The 19622-nt window shown below is 43.3% G+C and overlaps 1 protein-coding gene and 1 long non-coding RNA gene across 6 annotated transcripts in view; both read right to left on the bottom strand.

Annotated features, from left to right (window-relative positions):
* Positions 1-308: 308 nt before the first annotated feature.
* The window catches only part of inavab (innate immunity activator b), a 42155-nt gene continuing 22841 nt past the window's right edge, over positions 309-19622 (bottom strand). Inside the window, exons 1-10 of one of the 5 annotated variants that reach the window (XM_029775661.1) lie at positions 17797-17902; positions 11889-12004; positions 10574-10707; positions 6757-6879; positions 6249-6480; positions 6067-6120; positions 5674-5944; positions 4925-5083; positions 3944-4664; positions 309-853 (exon numbers count right to left, since the gene is read on the bottom strand). In XM_029775661.1, coding sequence (XP_029631521.1) covers positions 761-853; positions 3944-4664; positions 4925-5083; positions 5674-5944; positions 6067-6120; positions 6249-6480; positions 6757-6879; positions 10574-10707; positions 11889-11943 — 1842 coding nt within the window. In that variant the 5' untranslated portion in view covers positions 11944-12004; positions 17797-17902 and the 3' untranslated portion in view covers positions 309-760. Of the gene's footprint in view, positions 854-3943; positions 4665-4924; positions 5084-5673; positions 5948-6066; positions 6121-6248; positions 6481-6756; positions 6880-10573; positions 10708-11888; positions 12005-16612; positions 17758-17796; positions 17903-19622 lie in introns of those variants that run through there. The other 4 variants (XM_029775662.1, XM_029775658.1, XM_029775660.1 and 1 more) reach the window with 4 other exon arrangements.
* Positions 9229-10564, bottom strand: LOC115207987 (uncharacterized). Its single transcript, XR_003881084.1, has 2 exons — positions 10315-10564; positions 9229-10269 (listed from the first exon to the last, which is right to left on the bottom strand). It is a non-coding gene; the product is annotated as an uncharacterized LOC115207987 (long non-coding RNA).

A 19622-nucleotide genomic window follows, 5' to 3' on the forward strand; every position in this document is an offset into this window, starting at 1 on the left:
TGGTTTATCATGGGCATAATTCATGTCCAAAAGCAGGGGGCAATCATGGGCCATAAAGGCAACCGGCAGTAACTTGAACTTGGTTGCCAGTCAAAGATCTTTTTGCTGTCTGTCAGGGAGAGACTAGTAAATTGATAAAAGATAGTGCACCGTCAACATTGAATGGTTGAATGATGACAAAATAATGTGTAGCCAATGATAATAATATTGGTACTTATTCTGATTCTATGGATACCACCACTCAGAAACTTCCTGTTGGAACCGAATTCCCAACTCTGAAGAAAGTGAAGTTAACAGAATGACACTGATAGGATTAACAGTATAAATCTTTATTTCATTATTTATTCATTTCTAAAGAGAAACTTTTTCCTTTTAGAACAACAATATCTAAATACATATTTTAGAAACATTTTCGATAGTACGTAACACATCAATAGATCCGTACAAAAAACAGCTAACAAACTAACCATGAAAGAATGTTCAACACAGCGGCTCTTTCACAGTAAAAAGGGAGGCACCAGGGGAACGTTGTGGTCTGTTGCTTTGTGCCTTAAGTTGACTTTCTTGTTGTCCGGGTAACATGTTGAAGTCAATAATATAAAGCCTCAGATCCTCTTTGATACTATGCCCAGTCTCTCCCTCATCTCATATCAGCACCAAGTCCAGTGATGTAATAAATTAATGAATAAATAGGGCTCTGTGGGCCAGGGAAGGTCAAAGCTTTTCAGAGAGAGGGTGGCACTGGGGGCCCTCTCTAGTCCTACACCTGACTGATGATCTCAGAGTCGTCATCCACAAACCACTGCACTGGGGGCCCGTCCGCTGCCCCCTGGATGACACGTCTCTGGGGAGCCTGCAGATGGGACGACAAAAACAGGGAACATTTATTTCAATGTCTGTTTTTTCAAGTCAGTACTAACAGAGTTAGGCTTTTAAATCTCACAAGGAATAACATTATTGGAAGTTCATAGTATGGAGAGAAGGCAACAAAGTAGATCATTGTAATAATGTTTCTACTGGTGGTTCCCTGCAACCCTTCAGGGCCAGGCGTGAGTATATGGCCCTACAGCAGACACCAAGGGATCAGCTGCTGTATTACTCAGTTCTCACAACACCAGGAAGTTGGATATATAAATATGATGTTAAAGGATGTGCAGTACATAGCACTGTGGTATAACTTCACCATTGAGAGCTCCATAACGAGGTCATAAGAGTTTAAAACAAATCCAAACTTTGTGACTTCAGCCAGTGTCTGAAAATGCTTGGCTTTTAGGTTTTAGCAGCTGATCCACAACAAGGGTGTGTCATTTTTCTCTACAGTGAGCCACAATGTGACTCAGCGTGACACTGTATGATTCAGGGGTGAGGTCGACGATGGGAGGGCCACACGTACAGCATGTTCACTCCCACACTGCAGCTGTCTGAACGTCTCTCAAACCTCCTTTACTTGCTGTGATCAGACCATCCCCTGAAAATGAAGAATTGCTGCTACTACTACTGCTGCAAAATATTAGATCCAGTACTGTACTACAGCTGCCCATGTTTTTTCAACAGCTGGCAATATAAATCTTTCGCTGAAGGGTAGACAGTAAATCGATACAGGAATGTGGCACCTGGGTCTTCCTCTCATGCATGAACATTCCCACACCTTGCCCTCTGGAGAAAAAAAATAACTCAGGATACCCACTGCCTCTCATATTATAATCATTTCAAGGTCTTAAAAATCACATTGACTCACCACCTACCTCCATAGATTTTCTTAAACTGTATCTGAACTCAAAAGATACAGTGCATTCGGAAAGTATTCATACCCCTTGACTTTTTCCACATTTTGTGACGTTACAGCCTTATTCTAAAATGGATTAAACATTTCCCCCCCCCTCAATCAAATCAATCTACACACAATACCCCATAATCCCAAATGGGTTTTTAGACACATTTCTTTTGCAAATGTATAAAAAAAATAACTGAAATATCACATTAACATAAGGATTCAGACCCTTTTCTCAGTATTTTGTTGAAGCACCTTTGGTAGCGATTACAGCCTTGAGTCTTCTTGGGTATGCTTTGCACACCTGTATTTCTCCAATTCTTCTCTGCAGATCCTTTCAAGCTCCTGTCAGGTTGGATGGGGAGCGTTGTTGCACAGCTATTTTCAGGTCTCTCCAGAAATTATTGATCGTGTTCAAGTCCGGGCTCTGGCTGTGCCACTCAAAAACATTCAGAGACTTGTTGGCTGTGTGCTTCAGGTCGTTGACCTGTTGGAAGGTGAACCTTCACCCCAGTCCGAGGTCCTGAACGCTCTGGAGCAGGTCTTCATCAAGGATCTCTCTGTACTTTGCTCCGTTCATCTTTCCCTCGATCCTGACTAGTCTCCCAGTCCCTGCCGCTAACAAACATCCCCACAGCATGATGCTGCCACCACCACGCTTCACCGTAGGGATGGTGCCAGGTTTCCTCCAGACGTGACGATTGGCATTCAGGCCAAAGAGTTCAATATTGGTTTCATCAGACCAGATAATCTTGTTTCTCATGGTCTGAAAGTTGTTTCTTAAGGTCTGAGAGTTTAGGTGTATTTTGGAAAACTCCAAGCAGGCTGTCATGTGACTTTTACTAAGGAGTGTCTTCCTTCTGGCCACTCTACCATAAAGGCCTGATTGACAGAGCGCTACAGAGATGGTTGTCCTTCTGGAAGGTTCTCCCATCTCCACAGAGGAAGTCCGGAGCTCTGTCAGTGTGACCATCAGGTTTTTGGTCACCCCCCTGACCAAGGTCCTTCTCCCGATTGCTCAGTTTGGCCGGGCGGCCAGCTCTAGGAAGACTCTTGGTGGTTCAAAACTGCTTCCATTTAAGAATGATGGAGGCCACTGTGTTCTTGGGGACCTGTGTTCTTGGGGACCTTCAATGCTGCAGACACTTTTTGGTACCCTTTCCCAGATCTGTGCCTCGACAATCCTGTCTCGGAGCTCTACGGACAATTCCTTCGACCTCATGGCTTGGTTTTTGCTCTGACATGCACTGTCAACTGTGGGACCTTATATAGACAGGTGTGTGCCTTTCCAAATCATGTCCAATCAATTGAATTTACCACAGGTAGACAATCAAGTTGTAGAAACAGCTCAAGGATGATCAATGGAAACACCTGAGCTCAATTGAGTCTCATAGCAAAGGGTCTGAATATGGTTTAGTATTTTTAATATGAAGTTCTGTTTTGTATTTTTAATACATTTGCAAAAAATTCAAAAAACATGTTTCCGCTTTGTCATTTTGGGGTACCGTGTGCAGATTGAAAATCATAAAACAGGTAGGCATCCCTGGTCCTGGAGTTCTGCAGGTACTTCATGCTTTTGATTTAACCAACCTGGAACACCAGGAGTGCTGAATTTAGGCAATCACTGAACCGATCAATTAATTTAGTAGGTCCGTGTGGTGTCTAGTTGGGACAAAATCCTGCAGTACCTCCAACACTCCAGGAACAGGGTTGCCTTCCCCGTCATAAAACGTGCTGAGACGAGTATCATTGAAGAGTTGCGTGTTGTCCTGTCCTCACATAGTTTGCTGACTAGTTCATGGAGGTAATACTTCTTTGTGTGTCAGGTGTGATTGTGTTCTACTGAACTGTGCGAGTTTGGCAAAGTAAGTTAACTTGTAAAGACCGCATTAATAAACGACACAAACATTTTAAAAAGAGTTCTGTTGATTCCATGGAACTTGCAGACGGGCCTGGACACAGCACCTCCGTATCATCCATCTTAACTGATTAGAAATCCCCTTCTCTAAAGCCTGCGGTGCACAGACTGACACCAACCTGACAGTAATATAATCCAGTGATATTCAGTTACAGGGAACCTGCCTGGTGCTAACAGTAATTCTGCAAAGACAATAACATCAAATTGAGCAACTACAGTCATTTAGAGAGTGAAGTTCCATTGTGGCAGTTTACCTGTTCATGGTACTTGTTGTGCTGGGTGAGAGGTGACTGTACACTCCTCACCCTGGCCACGCCCTGTCTGTCCAGGGAGCGAGGTCTGAACTGTTTGCGCTGGTGCCACGACTTGAGCTCTTCGTTTACCACCTGCTGGGGGAGGCCTCTGGAGGGGTGGTGGGGGTACTCCCGGAGCGAAGGGGCGCGGGACAGTCTGATGTGAGGGGGCAGGGACCTGAGAGCCCGCTGGGGGTGCAAAGGGGCCTCCTCATACCAGTGCTCATACTGGCTGGGGTGACAGGGGAGCGGGGTGCCATGATACAGCCTGGTCATGTCCATCTCTGTAGGGTAGACCATCCTGTCGTCATAGTAACCCCTGTGGAAGCTGGGGCTGGACTGGTGCTGGGGGTTCTGGTAGAAGCCGGGGCCTGGGGGGTACGCCATTGGTCGATGATTGTCATTGGGGCTGGAGTGTTGGTACTTATAGGTGAGCTGAGACTGCCTGGGCAGGTCACAAGGCATCTCACGACATGGTGAACTGGTGTAGGATGGGGCAGAGTGTTCAGAGTTACTGTCCTCAGTCTCAGAGCTGGAATGGTATATGGGATTTCCGTAGCCAGCCCTCAGGACAGGGGACTCGCCTGGAGACGTTACCACGTAATCCGTTAGTAGCCTCCTGGGAACACAGGAACGTCCTCGATCCTTATCCAGGTTCAACGGAGGCTCACTGTTGGGAAGTCTAAAATATTACATAGAAGCATTACAAACAAGGAGAACAGTACAAAACTCAACACTCATTTGTAAGATACAGTGAGACAGTCTCAAGATTCAAGCGGTGTGGGGACAGTGTGAATGAGATATACAAATGTTGGACAGTGGTGTTGTGTGACTGTGAGATGTGAGATGTGGATGTCTTACCTACCTTAGTTGAATGCACTGACTAAGTCGCTCAAAGAACCACTACCAAAATGTAAATGTAAAACGTTTGAATGTGCTTACCTGAGAGAGAGCTGGCGGCGAAGGTGCATCTCCGGGGTGGATGGGGCGCTGTTGGACTGGGTGTAGCTCAGTTTGAGATGGGAGGAGAACTGCAGTGTCAGGGCCGTGTCTCTACAACAGGCTTCCACAGGAGGCAACACAGGGGTCGTGGCTGGACTACTGCAGAAAGGTAACAACATGGACAGGAAGGAGAGAGAACTGGGTTAATAAACCCTGAAGATGTTTTTATTCAGAGGAGAGCCATGAGTTGGCCAAATGAGTGCGTGTACTTTGCACGTTTGAACCTGTTCCATGTGCCCTTGTATCAGTCTATTTGAGCTTTCACTCAAAGACGAGTCGCGACTTGAATCAGAATGTTCCCAAGTAATATCCTCCCCAAAATAACAAGGTACGTATTAATGCCAACTTGAGCGAAACCACTTGAAAAGGAACTCTCATTTTTCAAATATCAAATGGAGTTTAAGTTTCAAATAAGTGCTGCCAAAGCAGATTCCTGATCTTGTGGTTTCTCCTAAAGGTAGATCTATTTGGGTTCAACTATGGAGCTGCATGAATTCAAAAAGTCAAGTTAAATCTTATATTAGGCTACATGGAAACAATTACCAAGCCATAATGACTCGTGTTTAAGAGAGCTTTCAACCCGTGAAGCTTTAATTATAGCTATTCTTGGGCATCCCGGTACAATAAATTCAAGGGTAGTGTTCATATAAAATTACAGGAGGCAGAGTGGGTTCTTCCTTGGCCTTTACCTTGACTTGCTGCTACCAGAGCGTGACTTCTTCTTGGTCTTCTGGTAAGGCTGGTCCAGACTGGACTCTGTCCAGGGCGAGTGCTCGATGGGAGGGGGCTCCAATTCCAGGCTGGTGTTGAAACGGGAGTGTAGCTCCTCCAGGGTTGGAGTAGTAGTGGGAGGCTGGTGGGGGCTAGGCCCAGGGGGGTGTGAGGGGTCTGGGGGAGGATCTACTGGTCCTCCTAGGTGAGGGAGCTCCACGGATGGTTGAGATGACTGACTAATCACCTCTACTGGAGAAAAGTAAAGATACAACTGAATTCACAGTGTTATTAGGTACTTTGGTGGTATTGTCATAGCATGCTTATTCATATAACTTTTACAAGAGAATTTTTTGCAATGTGACTCTAACCTTCGTCGAGCAGTGCCGAATCCGACAGAGAGCTATCATCAGAAGTGCCCTGATCTGAAAACAAAAGCATAGCAAACAACCGTATTAATCCATGGGAAGGGCACTGGAATTCCATTCCTCTCAGGTCAGAGGGGAAAGATTTCAATGTTATTTTATCAGTTGGCCAGCAGGGCGGAGCTCACCTCTCTGTGTGCTGGTGCAGTCTGGCCGTGGTGAAGACCGCCCGTGCTGTAGGCGCAGCTGAAACGCTGTTTCCTGCAGTTGTTTGACTTTCATGTCCTCACGCTTGCACTGCTGTAACCGGCTTCTCTTCACTGCCTTGCTCTGGTGTTCCTCACAGCACAGTCTTCGGACCGCTTTGTATATCTGCAGCTGCAGGGATAGCTCAGCTTCCACAGAGTTCAGCTCAGAGTTCTACAAGATGTGACAAAAGGAGGTTGGGCAAACATGAGTGGCTGAACATCAAAGATCTCTTCCTGGCTCTTACGATGAAAGAAGCCTGATTATTGATGGGCGGTGGCAAGGAAGGTAGGGCGATGGCTTGAATTGAGAAACATAATATTTCTCCAAGGGGAACCACAGGAGTGGCCTTCAGTACACCTGTGTGTGTGGCTTTTACAACTACTGTTAAAGGGAACGTCAGTGTAAATTACAATATTGTCCATGCCCAAACCCTGTCAGGCTCTTTACCACTGCTCCCTGTGGGATGCTCTGCTCGTCTAGTTTAAAGGCAGCTCCGATTCGTTGGCGGATTTGAGGCGGCTTCTCCCCAGGCAGCAAAGGGTAGTCTGCAGACAGCCGACCAGTCAGCTCCTATATGACATGGAAAAAAGACACCAGATGTAAGCTGGTTCAAATGTGAGGAATCATATTCTGTTAATGCAATGCAACAAAAATAATGTACAGTTCATTCAGAAAGCATTCAGACACCTTGACTTTCTAATTTTGTTACGTTACAGCCTTATTCTGAAATGATTAAACTAACATTTCCCCTCAATCTACACACAATACCCAATAATCAAAGCAAGAAAGATTTTAGATTTTTTTGCAATTAAAAAAAATAAACCTGAAATGTCACATTTACCTAAGTATTCAGACTTAACTCAGTACTTTGTTGATTCTTCTTGTGTATGACGCTACGAGCTTGGCACACCTGTATTTGGAGTTTCTCCCATTCTTTTCTGAAGATCCTCTCAAGTTCTGTCAGGTTGGATGGGGAGTGTAGCTGCACAGCTATTTTCAGGTCTCTCCAGAGATGTTCGGGTTCAAGTCCGGGCTGCTCAAGGACATTCTGAGACTTGTCCCGAAGCCACTCCTGCGTTGTCTTGGTTGTGTGCGTTGGGTCTTTGTCCTGTTAGGAGGTGAACCTTCGCGCCAGTCTGACGTCCTGAACGCTCTGGAGCAGGTTTTCATCAAGGATCTCTCTGTACTTTGTTCCGTTCATCTTTCCTTCAATCCTGACAAGTCACCCAGTCCCTGCAGCTGAAAAACATCCCCACAGCATGATGCTGCCACCACCATGCTTCACCGTAGGGATGGTGCCAGGTTTCCTCCAGACGTCATACTTGGCATTAAGGCCAAATAGTTCAATCTTGGTTTCATCAGACCAGATAATCTTGTTTCTCATGGTCTGAGAGTCCTTTAGGTGTCTTTTGGCAAACTCCAAGCGGGCTGTCATGTGCCTTTTTTACTGAGGAGTGGCTTCCGTCTGGCCACTCTACCATAAAGGCCTGATTGGTGGAGTGCTGCAGAGATTGTTGTCCTTCTGGAAGGTTCTCCCATCTCCACAGAAGAACTCTGGAGCTCTGTCAGAGTGACCATCAGGTTCTTGGTCACCTCCCTGACCAAAGGCCCTTCTCCCCGATTGCTCAGTTTGGCCAGGCGGCCTGCTCTAGGAAGAGTCATGGTGGTTCCAAACTTAATCAGTTTAAGAATGATGGAGGCCACTGTGTTCTTGAAGACCTTCAATGCTGCAGAAATGTTTTGGTACCCTTCCCCAGATGGGTGTCTCGACACAATCCTGTCTCGGAGCTATACGGACAATTCCTTCGACTTTTAGCTCTGACATGTACTGTCAACTGTGGGACCTTATATAGCCAGGACTTGTGCCTTTCCAAATCATGTCCAATCAATTGAATTTACCACAGGTGGACTCCAATCAAGTTGTAGAAACATCAAGGGTGATCAATGGAAACAGGATGCACCTGAGCTCAATTTCGAGTCTCATAGAACATTTATTTTTAATACATTTTCAAAAATGTCTAAAAACCTGTTTTTGCTTTGTCATTATGGGGTATTGTGTGTGGATTGATTAACATTTTTAATTGAATCAATTTTAGAAAAAGGATGAAACGTAACAAAATGCACTGTATGTTAAAGGAATACGTCGAGATTTTGGCAATTAATCCCTTTCTCTATTTCCCCAAAGTCATATGAACTCGTGGATACCATTTTTATGTCTGCGTGCATTTTGAAGGTAATTGCTAACTAGCGTTATCGCAATGACTGTTAGTCTGTTATCGTAGACTTCCAGTCATTGCATAAATTGTATCCATGAGTTCATATACACTGAACAAAAATATAAAACGCAACATGTAAAGTGTTGTTCCCATGTTTCATGAGCTGAAATAAAAGTTTTCCAAATGCACAAAAAGCTGCTAAAACTCATCCCCAGTGTGTGGGCCTGGGTGGGCCTGTGCCCTCCAAGGCCCATCCATGGCTGCACCCCTGCCTAGTCATGTGAAATCCATAGATTAAGGCCGATCAAATGTATTTCAATTGACTGATTTCCTTATATGAACTATAACTCAGTAAAATCTTTGAAATTGTTGCATGCCTGGGGCGGCAGGTTGCCTAGTGGTTAGAGCGTTGGGCCAGTAACTGAAAAGGTTGCAAGATCGAATCCCAGAGCTGACAAGGTAAAAATCAGCCGTTCTGCCCCTAAACAAGGCACTTAACCCACTGTTCCTAGGCCGTCATTGTAAATAAGAATTTGTTGTTAATTGACTTGCCTAGTTAAATAAAAGGTTAAATGTTGCGTTCATATATTTGTTCAGTATACATATTATATTAGTTAGTATTTCAGAGTCAAATCGGTCCCCATTCCCTCCAAATCTACCAAGTTCCATGAACCCTCATTGAGCTCATTTTATTTTCCCTTCATTTTGAAATATTGTAAAAAAATTAAAAAAATCTATCCTGCCTTACATGCTGGGACATGGAAATTGTTCTCAAGTGTTTGTTACGCAATGCTGCTTTTCTATAGTTCCTACTCTTTCACAACACATTCTTAAAGCCTCACCGGCCCAGTGTATTCATCTCACTGGTCTACCTTCTACCAACACAAACTCAACCTGAGTGTGAGAAAGTGCATTATTATTGATTTCATTTGGGAACAGACATAACACTTTGTTTGTTTTGTGTCAGTCTAATTAAAAAGGTCTATTTTTTTTCTCCCAGACACAGACAATAGTGTCAGAACGGTTGGTCATGATCTGAGTCACTGTTGTGTTCCTGAGAGCAGGAAGAGATATCAGAGCCACCTACCGGGCAGCACACCTTGACAGGACAAGTCCTGACAGGAGAACCAAGCCCAATTTTCAACAGAAAAGAATGATCAGAACTGGTCTACATCCCAATGGCACCCTATTACCTACATAGGGCGCTGGTCCAAAGTAGTGCACTATGGGAACAGTGTGCCATTTGGGAAGCAGCCCCTCATAACAATGACAGATGAGACAGGGACATTGTCAGGGCTGAACTAGTTGCTGAGAGCCAGATATGGGAGAGATAATTTAGTGTTGTATAATAGGGAAACTTAAGGTCCATTGGTTGCCTCCTAATTGCCCCAACTTGTCTTAAAGCCCAACAAAACAAATCAAAGCCTTTCATTTCAGGCTGTGGGCAGTCTTTATTGCCTCAGTAGTTTCAGAATGCCAGACAATTATTTCATTAACATCTCAAAATAAAAAATAAAAACTCACTAGTCTTGACAGTATCAGTTTAGTATATTAAGTTTCGTATTGGCCTCTGTGCCTTTGTTAGAGCTTGATTAACATCTCTCTATGAAAGGCGCACGCGGCGGCCCCCCCCCCCGACATCACGGTCATGGTTTCACTGGTGGGGAAATTCCCACTAAAGTCATGGTGAAAATGGCCTGAACCCTGATAGCGGAGTGAGTCTGTGTGTAACATGTGTCTGTACCTAACGTGTGTGTCCTATATCCAGGGGTACTCACAGCCTCTGTACCTAACGTGTGTGTCCTATATCCAGGGGTACTCACAGCCTCTGTACCTAACGTGTGTGTCCTATATCCCAGGGTACTCACAGCCTCTGTACCTAACGTGTGTGTCCTATATCCCAGGGTACTCACAGCCTCTGTACCTAACGTGTGTGTCCTATATCCCAGGGTACTCACAGCCTCTGTACCTAACATGTGTGTCCTATATCCCAGGGTACTCACAGCCTCTGTACCTAACGTGTGTGTCCTATATCCAGGGGTACTCACAGCCTCTCGGATGCAAAGCTTCTTCAGCTCCAGTAGGCAGAGCTTTAGCCGGTCTTCCAGTGACTGGTGCTTGAGCTTGACGGCCCTGGTGTGAGTGGTCACGTCCTTCATAATGGTGGCAGGACTATCAGGGCCTGGGACACACAATGACAAAGAGACTACTGTGAAATCTAAGGATTGAAAACAGCGAGGTTATAGATAGATGGACACAATTTTTGGGCCCACGTTTTCAATTGGTAATGCTTGCTTGTCAATTTGATATGGTTGCAGCTGTATCGCACAGATAACCCAACTGGTTGGAAAGAATAAACTATGACCAAAACAAAAAAAAAGGTTGCAATACAAATGCAACCAAAAATGTTGCTCCAATCCTGAGGTTCTGCCCATTCACGAGCAGCAACATTGAAGATGGTGAGCCAAGATGACACCTAGACAAGACATGGTTCTCTTAAGACACAACGAGTGTCTGTATTCATACTATTAACTGTTTTATTGACTGATACTGAAACTGTCATGAAAGTGTGATAGGATCAGCCTGGGAGTGAAACCAAGGTGATAAACAATGTGGTAGTCCTACAGAACCGCCGGAGACTAATGACGACTGGGTTACATCCCAAATGGCACCCTACTCCCTACATAGTGCACTACTTTTGACGAGAGCCCTGTGGGTAGCCCAAAAGTAGTGCACAATATAGGGAGTAGGATGCCATTTGGGACGAAAACCCCGAGTTCATTCACCAGGCTACTAATGTCTCTAGGCCAGCTGCATTGTATGTCACATGCTTTCAGAGATTATCATCAACTCAATCCCTGCAGGTACTGACAGACAGCGGTGAAAGCCACCAGGGGTGTGACGGGGAAATAAAGACGTCACACAGAAACTGCCACCGGAATGGCAACCATGCAGGAGAATATTAACAGTAGAAAACATGGCAATGACAAAACCCCCCCGATTCTGTCTGGATTGATAATCTCCATTGTGGGTAAAAGACAGTGCGTGACTAAATAACATTTGCAGTGAAGAATGTGACCAGTAATAGTTCAGCTACTGGTTTATAGAAACCATTGGTAGTGGCCACTGCATCTTCTTAGAAATGGAGCGCCAAAGAATAAATAAAATAATAATAAACCACTTTTGAGTAGTGTGGCTTGCTTGCTTACTACTTCATTATAACTGGAACACAAATAGATTTTTAAGACAAAACCCATGACATATCAAGTTAGATTTTGGTGGGGACTAATCTCACTACAGGTGTCCCATTATTGTGAATAAATGTTAGTGTCATGGAAGTTGATAAATGTATTTGGTGCTTACCAGAGTGGAGAATGATACCACTGTCTGTGTCACTGATCTCTTCTTTACCCTCCATGTCTGTGAGTCTGGTGGTTTACAGGGGTGGGGGAACAGGAAATGTCTAGTTTCACGATGCCCTGCAAAAATACACATGTTCATTTTCTTCAACGATACATTTTATTGTCCATTTACATGGAAATTCATTTTAAAAAGTCAGCATAAAAATGATATTTTTTTTTACAAAACTTCTATATGGTCTCACTATACCACAGAGAATAATCCTGTTTAATAGTAGTAAATTGTTGCTTTTTAGCAAAATCTGAATATCTACATTTTAGACAAAATGAATGGATCCATCCACCACTAAGAGACGTTTACACTTTCAACACCCCACTTAACCCTTAAACCATGAAAAAGTCCATGTGACACAAAATCAAGGGGTCAAACCAAATTCCCTGTGACTTTGCACGGTAAACATTGGAGTGGACCACTCTTTCCTATTACTATGAGCCATTCCCTCCAGTTACTCCCTGTCAGCACAGCCTCACCAGGGTTTCAAACCAGAGTGGATTCAGACTGACTATCTAACTAACAGGTTGTGTCCTAAAAGGCACCCTATTGACTATAGTGTTAATTTTGAGGGCCTTCCTCTGACACCACCTGGTATAGAGGTCCTGGATGGCAGGGAGCTCTGCCCCAGTGATGTACTGGGCCATGAGCACTAGCCTCTGTAGCGCCTTGCGGTTGGAAGCCAAGCAGATGCCACACCAAGCGGTGATGCAGCCAGTCACGATGCTCTATATAGTGCAGCTGTAGAACCTTTTGAGGATCTGAGGACCCATGATAAATCTTTTCAGCTTCCTGGAGGGGAAAGAGGCATTGGTTGTGCCCTCTTCACGACTGTGTTGGTGTGTTTGGACCATGATAGATCCTTAGTGATGTGGACATCGAGGAACTTGAAGCGCTAAACCCGCTCCACTACAGCCCTGTCGATGTGAATGATGGTGCGTTTAGCCCTCCGTTTCCTGTAGTCCACGATCAGCTCCTTTGTCTTACTGAAATTGAGGGAGAGGTTGTTGTCCTTGCACCACGCTGCCAGGTCTCTGACTTCCTCCCTATAGGCTCATCGTCGTCCGTGATCAGGCTTACCACCATCTTGTCGTCGGCTAACTTAATGATGGTGTTGGGAGTCGTGCACGGCCATGCAGTTTTGGGTGAACAGGGAGTATAGGAAGGGACTAAGCATGCACTCCTGAGGGTCAGCATGGCGGCCCGTCAGGAAATCCAGGATCAAGTTGAAGAGGGCGGTGTTCAGTCCCAAGGTCCTTAGCTTAGTGATGAGCTTGGAGGGCACTATGGTGTGGAACACTAAGCTGTAGTCAATGAACAGTATCCTCACTTAAGTGTTCCTTTAGTCCAGGTGGGAAGGGCAGTGTGGAGTGCAATAGAGATTGCGTCATCTGTGGATCTGTTGTGGCGGTATGCAAAATGGAGTGGGTCCAGGGTGTCTGGGATAATGGTGTTGATGTGAGCAAAGCATTTTATGGCTAGAGATGTGAGTGCTACGGGGCAATAGCCATTTAGACAAGTTACCTTGGTGTTCATGGGAACAGGGAACTATGGTGGTCTGCTTGAAAAATGTAGGTATTACAGACTGGGTAGGGAGAGGTTGAAAATATCAGTGACGATACTTGCCAGCTGGTCAGCGCATTCTCGGAGTACGCATCCTGGTAACCTGTCTGGCCCTGCAGACTTTTGAATGTAAACCTGTTTAAAAGGTCTTACTCACGTTGGCTACAGAGAGCATGATCACACAATCGTGCGGAACAGCTGGTGCTCTCATGCATGGTTCAGTGTTTCTAGCCTCGAAGCGAGCATACAAGGCATTTAACTCGTCTGGTAGGCTTGCGTCACTGGGTTTCCCTTTGTAATCTGTGATAGTTTGCAAGCCCTGCCACATCACAGCTGGTGTAGAAGGATTCGATCTTAGTCCTGTATTGACACTGTCTGTTTGATGGTTCGTCTGAGGGCATAGCGGGATTTCTTATAAGGGTCCGGATTCGTGTCCCACTCATTGAAAGTGGAAGCACTAGCCTTTAGCTCATTGTGTATCTTGCCTGTAATCCATTGCTTCTGGTCGGGATACGTACTACGGTCACTGTGGGTACGAAGTCGTAGATGCACTTATTAACCTGTTGGGGCTAGGGGGCAGTATTTACACGGCCGGATAAAAAACGTACCCGATTTAATCTGGTTACTAATCCTACCCAGTAACTAGAATATGCATATACTTATTATATATGGATAGAAAACACCCTAAAGTTTCTAAAACTGTTTGAATGGTGTCTGTGAGTATAACAGAACTCATTTGGCAGGCAAAAACCTGAGAGATTCCTTTACAGGAAGTGGCCTGTTTGACCATTTATTTGCTTTCTTTGACATCTCTTCCAAAAACTCAGGATCTCTGCTGTTACGTGACACTTCCCACATCTCCAATGGGCTCTCAGAGCCCGGGAAAAACCTGACTGACGTAATTCAAAGCCCTGGCTGAAACACACGAGAGCTTTAGCTAAGTGGTCTATCAGCAGACAAAAGACTTAGGAGCGTGACCTGCCCGCCCCCGCCTTTCTGTTTTTCCCTCAGTTTACAGACACGCAGATTCCCGGTCGGAATATTATCGCTTTTCTACGAGATAAATTGCATAAAAATTGATTTTAAACAGCGGTTGACATGCTTCGAAGTACGGTAATGGAATATTTAGAATTTTTTTGTCACGTTATGGGCCATGCGCACGACCGTGATTTACCATTCTGAATCGTTAGAAATTACAAAAGGCGCGATTTTTGAATCGTTAGAAATACTATTACTTCAATTTCTCAAACATATGACTATTTTACAGCTATTTAAAGACAAGAATCTCGTTAATCTAACCCCACTGTCCGATTTCAAAAAGGCTTTACAACGAAAGCAAAACATTAGATTATGTCAGCAGAGTGCCCAGCCAGAAAAAATCAGACAGCCATTTTTCAAGCTAGCATATCATGTCACATAAACCCAAACCACAGCTAAATGCAGCACTAACCTTTGATGATCTTCATCAGATGACACACCTAGGACATTGTGTTATACAATACATGCATGTCTGTTCAATCAAGTTCATATTTATATCAAAAAACAGCTTTTTGCATTAGCATGTGACGTTCAGAAAACGCATAACCCCCGGCAAACTTCCGTTGAATTTACTAACAGTTTGCTAAATTACTCACGATAAACGTTCACAAAAAGCATAACAATTATTTTAAGAATTATAGATACATTACTCCTCTATGCACTCGATATGTCCGATTTTAAAATAGCTTTTCGGATGAAGCACATTTTGCAATAATCTAAGTACATAGCCCGGCATTACAGGGCTAGCTATTTAGATACCCACCCAGGTCAGCATCCACCAAAATCACATTTCCTATAAGAAAAATGTTCTTACCTTGCTTGTTCTTCATCAGAATACACTGCCAGGACTTCTACTTCAATAACAAATGTTGGTTTGGTCCCAAATAATCCATCGTTATATCCAAACAGCGACGTTTTGTTCGTGAGTTCTAGAATGCTTCTTCGCGGTCCCGCGCATGGCGCATTGGCGTGTCAAAAATGTCTAACTATTCCATTACCGTACTTCGAAACATGTCAACCGCTGTTTAAAACCAATTTTTATGCCATTCAACTCGTAGATTAGTGATAATATTCCGACCGGGAGTATGCATTGAGCCTAAACAGCCGAATAAAATTTCTCCTCAGAAGCGACTCATGCACGCGCATCATTCAAAGGTCCTCGGAGCATCCACTTACAAAAGGCGATAATCTGTTTCAACCTGAGGCTCCCTCGTAAACCTTCAGTTATTTCGCGGGCTCTGAGAGCCTATTGGAGCCCTGGGAATTGTCACGTTACAGCTAAGATCCTTACTTTTCAATAAAAAGATGCAAGACGCACGACTCCTTGTCAGACAGGGTACTTCCTGCTTGAAACCTTGTCAGGTTTTTGCCTGCCATAGGAGTTCTGTTATACTCACAGACACCATTCAAACAGTTTTAGAAAATTCAGAGTGTTTTCTATCCAAACCTGAACAATAATATGCATATTCTAGCTTCTGAGTTGGTGTAGGAGGCAGTTAAAAATGGGAACATATTTTTTCCAAAATTCTCAATACTGCCCCCTACCCCAAACAGGTTAAGACCCCCCCAAGTTAGCCGATGCTGACATTCTGTCCTGCTGACGTAAAACAAAAGCACCTAAATTTATATTTTGAAGTAGGAATCCTCATCCAAATCGGGGTAAGTGATCGCTGATCTGCTCTTTTCGGTAATAGGAAATGGCGGAAATATTATGTACAAAAAAAGTTAAGATCAGCTAAACAAACAGTACCATTAGATATGGTCTTACCGGTAATCTATGTACTGAAAAAGGTTGATCAAAGTGAATCATGTCAATAAGCATGTCAATAAAAGTAGCTGTAAATTCTGTCAAATGTATTTTATAAAGCCCTTTTTACATCAGCAGTTGTCACAAAGTGCTTTACATATTGATTTACAGATACCCAGCCTAAAACCCCAAAGCAATGCAGAAGCAGTGGCTAGGAAAATCTCCCTAGAAGGCAGGATCCTAGAAAGAAATCTAGAGAGGAACAAGGTGCTGAGGGGTGGCCGGTCCTCTTCTGGCCGTACCGGGTCATATTCAGTCTGTCCACTACCTGAGTTTCTCCAACCAAATGTTACTTTGGTTGACCATGTCCTTGGAGCCATTTTGGCTCCTTCAGCTAGAGGCCAGTTGGTGGAATGACTCAGGTATGGCATGATCCTGCTGACATCACCTTGAACTCAGATCCGTACACAGTGTCCAATGCAAGACTAGTATGACATACGACTCGCGCTATACAGAGTCTAGGGAGCTTCCTGTGACTAAAGCGGTTTGTGAAACTCCCACATCATTAGAGTGACTGACTGCAAATCTCTGTTCAGGCAATGATTACTTAAGAGAGAAAAAAGCAGGGGTAATTTAAAAAATTGGCTGATGCAACTGTGTGCAGAAGATAACGATGTGTTTATTTTCCCGAAACCTCTTGAATCCCAATGCAATGCACCTTTAGCACATATTGGGACATGTGGGATGAGGTTATAACGGAATGAAATTCCCATCTCAGGTCTATAGTATGCAAGGCAGGTTGTTTTGTGGAAAAGCTGCCACGATATTTATTATCTTAGGGAATTCTTTATATACAACACGCAATAAATGTTATAATAAAACAGGGGCATAATATACCCAAGACTGTGAATGGGCTATTCATGATAAGACTTGAACCTCAATATCTATAAAGCCAAATTATAAAGTTTACAGCGAGGTACAAAAAACACAGCAAGGCACAAAGGACACAAAAAACAAAGTATTAACATTTCAACAAAATACTGACGTAGGCGTTAAACAGGAAATGATTCATTCCGCGTCAATCAAGTGTCCATTATCTCCCCTGGTAGCTTACAAAGACTGTATAACAATTGAAACAGCCCCCCGTCACTTTCAAGAAACCATTTAAAACCGAACACGTCTACACAACCCCCCACACGGTTCCAATAGCCATGGTTACTGGGTCAACTAAAATGAAGATGGTCCAAAAAATTATAATTAAAGGCCATTACACAACAAGTTTTTTCTATTTCAATACAAACTTGGTTCTCCTAGTAAAGGACAGTGGACAGGAAATTACAACAACATAAATTACTCTCAGCATAGGTTATGTTTCATGATAAAAATATATAAAGTATTTTGACTATAAAGAGTGAACTAAATGTTCACTTCAACTGGACAACAAGTCAGAAAACAGTTTGCGTAAATATGCTGCGTGTAAAGGTAAAGCACATTAAAAGGACATTCACTTACATTTTCAATAATTTGGTTCAAAAGCAGACTCCTGAAAACTGCCTAACTATTCTCGTATTCCCCACTTGAATGGAAGTGACTGAAAGGAGAACTGTGATTAGAAGTAAGGTAGGAGAAGGATGACCACGAAAAGGGGCGTAGTTTGCGAAGGCGCGCATGGTGCATACCTGTGCACTGCTGAACCGTCAGGACAGGACGCGATTTAATGCACTGCTTTGAAATGTGTAAACAATGATGATAATGGGAATTGTTACATTTCAATTAGTCCCTTATCAAGGTGCGGGGTGAAAACCAGGTACAGTATGAAGAGAGATTAGGCTACAACGAACCGATTGTGTCAAATATCAATGTGCATTTTATCATAGTCTGACGTTATTGATTTCACAAGAACACTGCAATCACAATTATTTGTAAGTGGTTGATACCATTTTCATACATTTTTATTGGTCACATACGTGTTTAGCAGATGTTATAGAAGTAATAAGAGTGAATCATTGTTAGTTGTAAGTCTAATGTTTTTTTCCCCTATATCTTCACATAAATGTTACCATGGCTATAAAACTTTGGCTACAGCTCAGTAAAGGTTTGTTAATGAGAACCACACCAAATGTATAAGTAATTAATTTACCATATTCAGACGCAAGTTATCACTTTTAATACATGCATAAACATTGATACTGATTTGTTAGAATGTACATTACTGCCCTCTCCTGACCACTTCAGTAAGTTGTCTTGGAACTATGCATATCCAAATGAGTTATGCATTTGGTTTTTAAATCCATACAACAGTTTAGAGCAGGGGTTCCGAACCTTCTTCACTCAGGCATTAGAGAACATCCTGCAAGCGCGCGCCACGTCATTTCTATGGGCACAAGACCTGTTCACACCCCTCTTGTTGGTAGATAAAAATGTTGCAGCAATAGCTCTCTAAAGATCTGCAATGACAAGAGGAAAACTGCTGATGCACTACCAAATTTCGAAATGGCATCTTTTGCATTCTACTATAACAACTTTCAGGAGTAAGTTGAAAGCCGGAAGGAGTTCCTTTAAAAACACACACAAGTTTGGGAACCACTGGTTTATAAGACTTCAAATCACTGTAAGTGAATCTTAAGTTCCTTCAGAAAGAAAGTATATTCACACCACTTTACTTTTTCCACATTTTGTTGTGTTACATAGTGGGATTAAAATTGATTTAATTGTCAACGATCTACACAAAATACTCTTCATGTCAAAGTGGAAGAAAAATGCTAAAATAAAAAAAATGAAAATAAAACACTAATATATCTTGATTAGATAAGTATTCAACCCCCTGAGTTAATATGTTAGAATCACATTTGGCAGAGATTACAGCTGTGAGTCTTTCTGGGTAACTCTAAGAGCCTTGCACACCTGGATTGTACACCACTGTATATTTGGCCTTGTAAGTAATTGTCCTGCAGAAAGGTGAATTTCTCTCCCAGTGTCTGTTGGAAAGCAGACTGAACCAGGTTTTCCTCTCGGATTTTGCCTGTGCCTAGCTCTTTTCCATTTATTTGTATTTTTTAAAAAAACTCCCTAGTCCTTGCCGATGACAAGCATACCCATAACATGATGCAGCCACCAATATGCTTGAAAATATGAAGTGGTACCTGTGTGTTGTGTTTGCCCCAAACATAATGCTGTTTATTCAGGACAAAAAGCTAATTTCTTTGCAGTATTACTTTAGTGCCTTGTTCCAAACAGGATGCATGTTTTGGAATATTTGTATTCTGTACAGGTTACCTTCTTTTCACTCTCATGTAGGTTAGTATTGTGGAGTAACTACAATGTTGTTGATCCATCCT

Source organism: Salmo trutta, chromosome 14 (genome assembly GCF_901001165.1).
Source record: "Salmo trutta chromosome 14, fSalTru1.1, whole genome shotgun sequence".
NCBI classification, from domain to species: domain Eukaryota; kingdom Metazoa; phylum Chordata; class Actinopteri; order Salmoniformes; family Salmonidae; genus Salmo; species Salmo trutta.